At 43.1% G+C, this 12,065-nt stretch overlaps 1 protein-coding gene across 4 annotated transcripts in view; it reads right to left on the bottom strand.

Annotated features, from left to right (window-relative positions):
- The window catches only part of cacng7a (calcium channel, voltage-dependent, gamma subunit 7a), a 48,367-nt gene that overhangs the window by 14,323 nt on the left and 21,979 nt on the right, over positions 1–12,065 (bottom strand). For all 4 annotated transcript variants that reach the window (XM_020615459.1, XM_020615462.1, XM_020615460.1 and 1 more), the window contains 2 exons: positions 3,140–3,335; positions 1,416–1,502 (listed from right to left, as the gene is read on the bottom strand). In XM_020615459.1, coding sequence (XP_020471115.1) covers positions 1,416–1,502; positions 3,140–3,335 — 283 coding nt within the window. The remainder of the gene's footprint in view (positions 1–1,415; positions 1,503–3,139; positions 3,336–12,065) is intronic.

Genomic DNA, 12,065 nt, shown 5'->3' with positions numbered 1-12,065 from the left:
GGAGGCAGAGCCTTTAGCTATCAAGCTCCTCTCCTATGGAACCAACTCCCAGTCTCAGTTCGGGAGGCGGACACCCTCTCTACCTAAGATTGGCTTAAGACGTTCCTTTTGATAAAGCTTATAGTTAGGGTTGGATCAGGTGACCCTGAGATTTCTCTTAGTAATGCTGCTATAGGCCTAGGCTGCTGGGGGGGCCCCATGATGCTCTGAGTTTCTTTCCCCTCCCCTCCTGCTCTGTTCTGCTCTCCTGTCCTCTCCTCCCCATGCTTCTATATGCCACCATTACACATTACTAACTTTGTGTCTCCTCTCTCTCGTAGTGTGTCCTCTCTCTCTCCCTGTACCTTTCTGCAGGTTGCCCTGGCCCTGGAGCTCTACGTCTCTGACGAGCAGTCACCAGCCACATCGACCTGATCAGTGTTTGATTGTTGTGTCTTGTTGCTTTTCTTCTTTTGTCTCTCTTCTATCCACTCACCCCAACCGGTTGAGGCAGAAGGCCGCCCACCAAGAGCCGGGGTCTGTCAGAGGTTTCTTCCGTTAAAGGGAGTTTTTCCTCCCCACTGTCGCCAAGTGCTTGCTCAAGGGGGATTTGTTGGGTTTTCCCTATGTAATAATAGTGATAACAGTAAGGTCTAGACCTTACTTTGTAAAGTGTCCTGAGATTACTTTTGTTGTGATTTGGTGCTATACAAATAAAATTTGATTTGATTTGATATTTGCTGTATAACCAGAGGCGTGAGTGCACTCGGGGTTATGTTGAATATGCCGCTGTATGATTTATTCAACAACTTCTCACACGGAGCCTCTACACTGTTATGACTGGTGCATCTACCTGAGGACATTTTTCTAGCATTACAGACCTCATGTCTCCCCCCTGGTGTCTCCTAGCACAACGGGAGCATTACTTCAAAGACACAGGACAAACTGTGTGTGTACTGAGGGGGTGTTACTTTGAAGCTGGTTCACACTGTCATCATAAATCACTGCAACAGCTGTGAAACAAAATTGCTTCGTGTGGAGCATCAGAGAGTTCTTGACATTTGTTTTCTGTTTGACTGAAAAACATAAGCTCACTACAGTTCTTCAGAAATATATGGTGCTGGTACAATTGACCCGTGTGCTCTGTGTTCATGGTCGTGTTTCTGCATTCTGCTTGGCTGTGCATCAGGTTTGGAGCGTTTGTTGGCAGATGGAGACGGTGACCTGATGAGACAATCAATGACACTGTTTGCAGCTGTTTATTTCAGGTAAATCTGGTTCAACTCGCACAAATATGTTACAGGGATTAGTGCTGTTATCACTAAACACCAGCAAATTGTCTAGACAGCTGACGTGCACATTTTTGATTAGAGGAGTTCAACCTTCATTAACAACTTTGTGTACTTCTCATAATATTTTGTATAAATGCGACTTACTGAGGATGTTTGCTGTATTTTCAGTTGTGATGTCTATCTCTGGCTCAGTGAAATACTCTGACGCCACACATCTGCCCTTCTCTGGTCCTGAGGGAGAAAATAAATTACAAAGTGAGAAGAAAAGAATGAAGAGAGAAAGTGAGAGGATTCTGTTGTTTGGTTGGGTCATAAAGGTGGAAATATTTGCATATGGTAATTAAACTACAGTAAAAAAACAGCAGAGGTTAAAAAATGCATTAGAGACTGAACAACAAAGGGGACAAAGAGATTTAGAGGTTGAATGTAAAGAGAGGTGAGAGGAGGTAAAGTAACACCAAAGGAGATGATGGAAAAAGCAAACCAGGAAGGCAGAGAATGGAAGTGAGGGAAAAGCGAAATATGCCACATTCAGACAACAAGTGTCTCCAATCTAGTTGTTTTTTTCCTTCCCAGCGGCTCAGATCTGGTGTGTCCATAGCAGTGTGAACAGACCAGACCAGATGTCCTCAGACCCGATCTGGGCCACCTGCATATGTGCTCCTAGACTCGATTCCTCTCTGACTGTGCAGCGCCATCAGAACAGTCAGATCAGAATCCATGTGGTCTTTTTAACATCTCCTCCTCTGCACATACGGCCTGTCGTCATCATTCGGTGTTGGCCCCTCACAAACTGGTAACGATACACATGGAGGAGAGTGACGACAGCGACAGGGTCAGTGGAGAGACCAGGATGTTTCATATGTGGTGGATGTTTATGGAGAAGCTTCTGATCAGGCCAAACTGGAAGGAACATATCGTAACCCAGTGGTTTGGGAGAAAACCGGGCCGTTTGACCGTTGCACACACGACCTGGTTGTTATTCCTGTGTGTACGTGGCTCACATTTCAGTTACACCTGTGCATGTGTAGTAGTTTAGGAGCTCAGCGGTGTTCACACCAGAGCTGGGTACACGGCACTGACACATGTGAATGTGAACCATGAACAGAAAAAAAAAAACTGAATCTGGCAAAAAAGTCAAATTGAGCATTAAGGCCTGTGATTTTAAACAGTGTTAGAGGCAGAGACAGAAGAAGGTCAGAAGGTTCAGGAGAAAAAGTCTGAGTCTAGAGAGAGAGAAGAGCTGAATAATGACCCTGATTAACCTCAGACTGTAGGCTCAGGGAGAGAAGACACACACACACACACACACACACAATTGTTCCAAATGCCAGCAGCATTTTCCTCTTTTGACCTTTTGTACCAGGCGTCAGACAACAGGGAAACACAAAGACGGACGTCTCCCTAGAGCAACACCACCGTGACCCAAAACACAGAGACGGCTGCTGCACTAAGCACCGCTGTTTGTATCGGGGGGGGGCCAAAATTCAACAAGAACTGACACACTTCCTCACAGACACTCTCATTGTCAGTGCACAAATCTGAATATGATCTTTGGCTATAAATAATCCCATCTGATGTCAGGTTAGGACCATAATGGTCCTCTAATGTCAGCAAGTTTGACAGCTCAACACCATGGACTGGTAAATACCACTGATACTGTATGTCAGTCAGCAATAAAAACACAAAGACTGAGTCAAGTTTCAGGAGCATTTTACCAAATATGTGTTAATATGAACTCAGTGAGTGTTTCAGTATGACATGATCTCACTGGTTCCAGTCTCCAGCGGTATTTCTGCGGTCCGGATGCAAGATGTTCACACTGAAGTGAATTCATTGCTCATGTCATGATGTTTTTAATCACTGACCTGCCACAAAGCAGACCCTCCAGAGGCCAGAGTGCAGCGCCATCTTGACCTCGGTGGTCTGGTTCTGCTGCAGGACGATTCCCTCCTCCATCAGAAGCCAGTAGTCTGTTGACACAGCAACGCCCACCAGCAGCAAACCACAGGCCCCGAAAACCGACGAGAGCAACGTCAGAGCCCTTGTACTGAAGGAACTCATCTGAGGAGGAGGAGGAGAAAACAATCACACTGATCAGAGGTGGTGGCGATTGTTCCAGCAGGGACCAGCCTGAACACAGGGGGAGAAATGGACATCAGAACAGAGGGAAGCATTCAGATAATTTAATGGTTAGACATGTAGAGGAATAAAAACCAAAACACCCTGAGAAAGAAGAGGTGACAGGAGAACAGAGATTTATTTAACTTATTCATTTTGAATGTTAAAATATGCACGCACAGAGCAGGGACGTATGAAAATGAAGGGTTCTGATTTGAATCCGTCTTGACTTTCATGGACTTCAGCTGTTAAATATGTAATATTGGACAGCAGAGAGATGAAAGATGGGAGGGGAGGAGACCCATGGAGTGAAGAACAACCCCAGATGAACTAAACCACTTTTATATTGAAAATATAAAAATTCAGTTCAGTAGCAACAGAACAAAGCGGTTCTCATCATCACAGTTTTTAAAGGGAGAGCACAGTAATGGTATCAGAATGATTATCTGCCTTAAACCTACACTGAACGCTAGTCCTTCTGGGACAAGGGGGACAAATGACTCTAATACTTTCCTTTCTGGAATAACAGGTATCCAAACACAGAGATGTTCAGTTTATTGGTGCCTGCAGCAAGAGCAGTGTGAACTCTGGGTGCAGTCACTGATAAATAATTAATCATCTTTTGCCGGGAGAATCATAATCATAAACCAGTGTAATCCAGAGAGAAATGACATTTCAGGTTTCAATTCTCAGACTTGAATGTAAATCAAAATGCTAATTGTTTCCTAGGAGGTAAAAAAAAAAACCCACATGATGTAGAAGTCATAATGTTAAGTAAAAACTATTATGATATGGTGTAGAGTGTCGAGTCTTGGTTTTGTTCTTGTTCCCAGATTACATAAATACCAGTTTTGTCCATGGTCACAGCTGTAACATCTGTGTTGAAACCTCATGGGACCTACTGCTGAGTGTGTCAGGCTGAAATAACATGCAGTGCAGGCTGAGACTCACTAGGTGGCAGAGACGCTGCCTCTGCTGTTCATCATCTCAGCTGTGGACACAACGAGAAACATCTCTTTCTCACACACACACACACACACAGCCACTGATCCAACCAGTCAGAATGGAGGTCACATTCACCGTGCTGTGGTCTGAAGCATCGTGGGCTGCTGCTGGAGACAAGCTGCAGCTCTGCTCCAACACAGAGGAAGACTGGGACACTTTGGGGACTCTGAGCAACAACAATCATCGGTCCCCATATATCTCTCACACCATCCTTGTTGTAGATTATAGACAATTCAATGAAAGAATTCAGTAATTCAATAAAACAAGCTGTGGGCATTTATAAAATACAGATAGTGTGCAGAGCTGTCAGTAAACAACATGACGAGCATTGCAGAAGCTTCCTCTGGGCATTAATAAAGTACTCAATCTATCTGGCAGCACTGGACACAATATTATCAATATCCTTGTTCATGCCAAAGCTGAGCTGTGATGGCACAGCCATTTTTTGGTCTTTTGCCTCTCTTTGCCTCATACACAGTTTTGTGTCGTTCAGCCTGTTTGTTTCTGGGCTTAGGGGAGTTTGCGACTTTACAGGCTCTGCATCTGTTAAGTATTTTTGCCATTTAAAAGATTTATTACAGTACTCTTTGTTTTTCAAAAGGGATCATTTGTATGTTCTTTGTTTAGCTTTTTGGCTCTACAATAACACTCTTATTGTTGTTAAAATGGAGAGTAATGATAAATATTTTTAGATCTGGAGCTTAAAAAGCAAACTGCAAAAACAAACTCATTTTAATTTATTTCCCATTTTAATACCCTCAGAGTACCAGTCAGAGAACAGGTCAACTTGCTGAACTGAAGCAGAATTTGAATAAACTCCAGCTCCTCGGGGCTTCAGGTCCTGCATTTACAAAGTTTACAAAGCTTGCTATTTATGTATGAACTCATTTCCTCTAGAGTTTCCCTTTATATAGCAATTTACATTTTAATGAAAATGTCTCTACAGTGGCCTGTTTTAAGACGATCCTCGCAATTAAACTATTTTTTAATGTATTGCTAAAGATAAATGACATTCGAAACAAGTTGTTGAAGGCAGCTCGGTATCTGTTAAAATGTTTACGAGGCTGAGGAGAAGCTGATAAGAGAACAGCCGAGAACGGACTCAGCAGACAAGATCAGAACCAAACAGATAAGCAACAAAAAGGAAGCTGCTGTCAGGCAAGAAGAGGGAGAGGAGTGACCTCATCACTCAAGCAAGACATCGCCAATCACATCCAGTGGCATGAGAGAGGTTCTGCACACTCAGACATGAGTCACCTGCTACAAATATTTGATATGGCAAAACAGCCCTCACCTTGAGTGTGCGCAGCCAATCAGAAATGCCCTGCAGGGATGACGGCAGGCATGTGGTGTGCACAAGCATATACAGTAGATATATCACATACATAAGTGTATAACCACACAAACACACAGCGTTCTGGTTTCCGACTGCTGGGATGACATCAAACAACACGAAAACTCGCTTGAGCTTGTGAATAAGTCATGAATTTTTTAAATGCATAATAAGCTTATGTGTGTGTTTGTGGTGGGAGTCAGACTGTGCAGCCTTTATTATTTTTCTCAGGCAACACATGAATTTTAAAGCAGGGTCTACAACTAAATACACATTCCTAAAATATATCAAACCCACAGCACAACATGCAGTGAGTCAGAAGAGTGAACAGAGGAGAAGGCGATCCTGGCTGATCGCCTTCTCTGAATAAGGCAAAGGTGGTTTCTGTTTGTCTCATGTAAATAAGCATCGGTCTTCGTGCTGGAAATGTCAGGCTCAACATGAGAGGCGTCAAACGCTCAGTGCTGCTGAGACAAAACACACTGATCCAGCCGAGAACTTTCAGATGCTTCATTCAGTTTGGTAATTTCAAAAATCCAGAAACTGTGGAACTGCATTACTGTAATTGAAAAATGATTTGACCTTTGGATGGATGAACACAGCATCTGCATCTACAGTAAAACCTGCACAAATAAATCAAATCAAATCAAATTTTATTTGCATAGCACCAAATCACAACAAAAGTCATCTCAGGACACTTTACAAAGTAAGGTCTAAGGTCTAGACCTTACTGTTATCAATATTATTACATAGGGAAAACCCAACAAATCCCCCTTGAGCAGCACTTGGCGACAGTGGGGAGGAAAAACTCCCTTTAACGGAAGAAACCTCCGACAGACCCCGGCTCTTGGTGGGCGGCCTTCTGCCTCGACCGGTTGGGGTGAGTGGATAGAGGAGAGACAAAAGAAGAAAAGCAACAAAAGGTACAGGGAGAGAGAGAGGACACACTACGGGAGAGAGGAGACACAAAGTTAGTAATGTGTAATGGTGACATATAGAAGCATAGGGAGAGAGAGGAAAGGAGAGAGAGGAGGGGAGGGGAGAGAAACTCAGAGCATCATGGGCCCCCCAGCAGTCTAGGCCTATAGCAGCATAACTAAGGGAAGGCTCAGGGTCACCTGATCCAGCCCTAACTATAAGCTTTATCAAAAAGGAACGTCTTAAGGATTAACTGGAGGCTTTTTAGAGAATTATTGGGACATCCTGATAGTAAAGATAATAAATAATCTAATGTCCAATTCTGGTTGTGTTAGTGCTTTGCACGGTTTTTTTCCCAACAGTGGCTTTAAATCTATAAAGAGAGAAGCTATGGTGAAAATGTGGGTTTGGAGGACAGGACTGTTGTGATGGGTCAGTGCACACACACACACACACACACACACACACACTTGAGCTGATAGCCATGAGGTTTCCTTTACAGTTTAAGCCAAGAGAATTTACCACAGGTCCCAGGTTACACCAGCTGCTAACTGTGCCTGTAATGAATTACAGATGGCTGGAGCAGTGGGGCTTAGTCAAAAACAGAGGCAATGATGTTGGGAAGGAGTGAGGGAAGGTGGATTTTTGTAAGGAAGGATGGAGGACAGATAGTGGAGAAGGAAAGGCAGAAGAGGAGATGTGGGCAGAAAAGATGATAGGAGGTAAAAAGGAGGACAGATAGTAGATTGGAAGTTCGCACCAGAAGCAGGGAATGAGTGAGTAATGAGGGGGAAACTGAAGAAAGACTAAAGTGGTAGAAGGAGAACAACTGAAAGTCAGAGGGGGAGAGGAAGAGGGCAAAGGTGGAAAGGATGGAAAGTGAAAGGAAGGAAAAGGCAAACAGAGAGCAGGGGATAAAAGAAAAAACTAAAATCTCTAAACGTGTGCATGAAGGAGCGTGTTCAGCGCAGCAGCGAGCAGCAGGGCGGGGAGCTGTCCACCCCTGTGGTGCTGAAGTCCTGGCTACACTCCACCGTCCTCATTCTCCTCTCCCCTGGCAAAACGTTCGCCGTCTCTTCCACCCATTCATCTCCTCTCTCCATCTGTGTCCCAGGGCCAGACATGCTCTGCTCTTCAGACCACCTGAACTTAGTTTCAATTTTGCTTCAAACCAGAGAAGCCAAATGGCAGCAATCTGAGCTCTACTTTTGATTCTGGAAATTAAATACATCAGCTTTAAATAAGTGCCCTCTTGACAACACCATGACCTATTTTCTGTACAGCACTTAGACTGGCTTTGCTTGTATGGTTACCTTCACCTGACAAGGACGCCTTCTCCTTTCTAGCTGAGAAGTAGCAGGATGTTGTTGCTGTGCTGGAAATCCTCTTAGATGGAAGCTGAGGGACTGTTTGTTAGCATCCTGTCACCTGCCATCTGTCAGTGCTGATTCCTTCATGTGAAAACATACATACATCGGTCCACTGTCCGCTACACAGTTCCCAATACAAACTATATATTTTTAGATGTAAACATCTATTATTCACAGTCTTATTTGTTGGATATGCACTTCTCCGGTTTCCCCTCACTAGATCAGCTTCAGAGAGTCGAGAGGCGACAGCACAGAGGAGAAGATGGAGCTTTTCTTGCTCAAGGGGCCTTTACCAGAGCAAATGCTCACTGTCGTTCCTCTACTTTCTACATCTTTATTGTCCCTCCTCACTGCCAACTTATTGCATGGCAAGCGTCTGAATATTTGTCTGTCTTCTACTTAAACCGAGTGTAAAAATCATAACAAAAGATGTTGTGTGATTGACTAACATTTGCTGAGCATTTAATATTTTCAATTCCTCCATATAACCTTTGAGAGTGTGCATATATCCTTGCATCTCATTAGATGTGAGATGTATACTATATTTCATTTTCCATAGATTTGGTGGGGGGTGTTTTTCTGTCTGATCATACTAGCTGATGTGAATAATCTAAACCTAAACATGGGATGCTCACACAGATGTGAGGACTCCAAAGCTATTCCAGACATTTTCTCCTGTCTGCATCCCTGCATTATGTCCTTTTCCTTAAAAGATGTGTGTACCTGTGTACGTAAGAATGTTGTTGTCACATGAGCCCACACTGGGAGATGCCTACATAGGGATGTGACCATACAACACTCTGTGTTGTTGTCCTTGCTAAATCAGAGTGTTCCCATATTTAATCCAGATGTTAAATTTGAAGTGATGTCTGTGCATGTCTACTTTCTCCTAACAAAACTCTTCATAATATCACCGATCTGAAACACTCTTAACCGGTCAGCTGTGTCCCTTCAGCACAGATCCCAGCGTAAAGGAAAACTGCCCAGCGTTAAATCTAATCCTGTTGCTTCTCTATTGCAATGCAACAAGTTCCACATCCCAGCAGAATTTAAATATGTATTTGGATTCATTATTAATTCTGTTTAACTTTATTGGAGGCTTAGAGGCATCATCACTGAAGGCCAGCTTAATGAATGAGGATGTGTGTCTAATTAAGAAATTTAAGTAGGGTTGTCAGCGTAGACGTGGTAATAGGTTCTAGTAATCGGGAGCTTTGTATGTATGAATTAATTCTGTGAATAGGCCACTTATTAAATAAAGAGCCCGTCGTGCTGTACAGTCAGAGGGATGTTTCTATCTACTATCAACATGTCTTTATTGGTGATTGTGTTATGAATGTGTTGACAATTTACCATCTTGCTTAAGATAAAATACTTATTTGGTGGTTAATAAAAATTTCATCAACTTTCTTAAACATTTCCTTAAATTTCCTTTCCTGACCACAGCTCTGCTTCAATAGTTAAAAATAAATACATACATTTGAGAGGGTTAACTAGACCATTAGCTAGTATTTGAAAATGTTACTTATAAAATACAATTTTGAGTACTGGCTCCTAAACACTGTCCCAAGCTTGGCTTCCAAAACTACAATGTGGTAAAGAAATCAACAAAAGACAGAGATGAAACAGAAACCACAGGCTGTGCAGCGATGGTGGTTTGTTATTGAGCAGGGCAAAGTAAGTGCTGAGCACCAACAAACTACACATCCCATGGTGCCAGGCGGGGCTCCACAGATGGGGGGGGGGGGGGGGGGTGGGTTTCCGGTGAGAAGGCAATATGTCCCTCTGTCAGCAGTTAGAAGCTTGTGCCAACTGGCAGGAAGAGAGACTGATATTTAAGGTTGGGAAGACTGGAAGACAAGATGAGGAAAGGAGTCATGCAGGATGATGATGATGAAAGGGAGGAGGAGGAGAGCGTAGAGAAAGAAAGAAATAAAACAAAGCATGGAGAGGGGCAGAAGGTCAGATGCATCATTGGGATGAAAGATCTACAAATGAATTTGTAAACAGGAATAAAGAGGTGTCAGAAACAGGAAGTGGTCAAAGTGATTATGCAGAGAAAAATAGATTGAAATGGAGAAATGAACTGGGAGAGAGGAAATGGGAGAGAAGGAGGAAGTAAGTGCTATTCAAGAAAAAAAAACTAATTTAAAAAATTACTTATATTGTAAAAATAGCATCACAATTCTCCAGATGAGACATTTCTAGGAACAGTGCTGAAGCACGGTAAAGTCTCTGGGAGCTAGAAGAAGACTCATTTCTCAAAGCAGTACTTAGACGATGAAAGCTTTGGGAAACAACCCTCGTCCTGCGGTCTGTGGAATGCCTGCTGGACTGATAAAGATAATTAGCTTATGTAGCGGGTAAGAAAACACATACACACTCCCACACACACACACACACACACACACACACACACACTGGAGAAAATGATGAGGGCCTGTGAGAGACTTAAATGTGCTGAGGAGAGGTGGATAAGGAGATGGAGAGATAAGCACAGATACAGAGAAGGGAGAAGAAAAGGAAAGAGCTGCTAGGAAAAGACCTTGGGCCAAACCCACAGGAAAGTCCTTGCTCTACATGCTGTACGTCCCACAGACGTGCACCAGGACACATCCTACATGCTCGTGCATGAATCCACCTTAACAGTGAGTGAAACACTAAACGTGTATGATTGCTGTTGGGTGGAAAGCTACTGTGGCATGTTCAAACTGTATGATTATCTGGGAAGACGCCTTGCACTTCCACCTGCCCAACACTGACTTTGTTTGGTTTGCTGTAGGTTCTCAGCATGAATCTGAAAAGACCCGAGTTTAGGCCAGATTACATTAAAGCAAAGAGATTAATGGTTACTTGTGACAAATGGTCAGACAGTGAAATCTTACCGCGGCCAGGATCCATCTAGTCACACCATTCCAGCAACAGAACTCGGAGAGGGAACAAAGGACCAAGTGCGCAGACAGAAGTTATGCAGAATACTTTTTTTTTTTTACTTAAGCCCTCTTTTGTCATTACTTTCTTGTGTTCAAACAAGCGCAGCACCATGAATCTAGTTTATGAAAGGTGAGCTGTAATCACACTTTGTAGGATTAAATGTGTAAAGATGCAGAGGACACAGCTCCTGGATAGTTGAAAGAAGCTTCACTGGCTTCCAGCGTGGCTATACAGAACTTTCATTTTCCATTTATCCGCCTCGTTTAGTTACAACCAACAAATGAGTTTGTAGCCTAACCCTGCTGATAAAATCTGGAGTCAGAGATATTAACAGGACAGCAGTGCCTGCTTATTGTCTGTCCAACAAATGAAGCACTTTGCAGTACCTTGAGTAACCCTGGTGGGAAATGAAGCACTGACACAGCCGTTGTCAGTGACTCACACCATCAATCAGCAGTTTAAACAAGTGATTCATCTCCCTTCACCTCAGAGAGCAGCACGCCAACTGACAGCGATGATACTTCACATCGTAAACAAGCAGTTTAAACGTCTGTAAACGTGTCTGCAGTGAACCAAATGGCTGTAGAATATCCCCGATCTTCTTAGTCACCCTGCAATCCATTTTAACTGGTAACAATGCAGCATGTTTTCGAGAGGAACTTCTGATTTAAATCAAGGCATTTACTACGACAGGAAAAGCACGGATCTGAAGAGCAAACTCACATTGCAGAATTCTACCTCACTCTATGGCATACTAAAAGCATATGTATGTGCACTGAACATTCAGTCATTGTGTAGCAGGGAAAGGTCACACTAATAATGGACAGAAGGACAATAAGAGTTTCCTTTGTCAACAAAAAGAAACTGACCTCAAACTGATGTCTGTTTCCTCTGCTAAGACTTAGACTGCTGCAAAATGGCGGCAGTATTCTGAACCCCTCGGCCAGTCCCTGAGGTTTACAGTTGGTTTGATTATTACATTTATAAACATATTATAAGGTCTACTCTGACACCAAAATCCCAAGTTCTCATAAAATTGCAGTACATACTTTTTTGTAACAGAGTGGCAGTATATGGTGGTTCACGTAATTAGCATAATGCAGATTGGAAATG

This window comes from Monopterus albus, unplaced genomic scaffold (assembly GCF_001952655.1).
Source record: "Monopterus albus unplaced genomic scaffold, M_albus_1.0 scaffold165.1, whole genome shotgun sequence".
NCBI lineage: Eukaryota > Metazoa > Chordata > Actinopteri > Synbranchiformes > Synbranchidae > Monopterus > Monopterus albus.
Note: the sequence above shows the minus strand (reverse complement) of the source record. Positions and strands in the feature narration are given on the sequence as shown.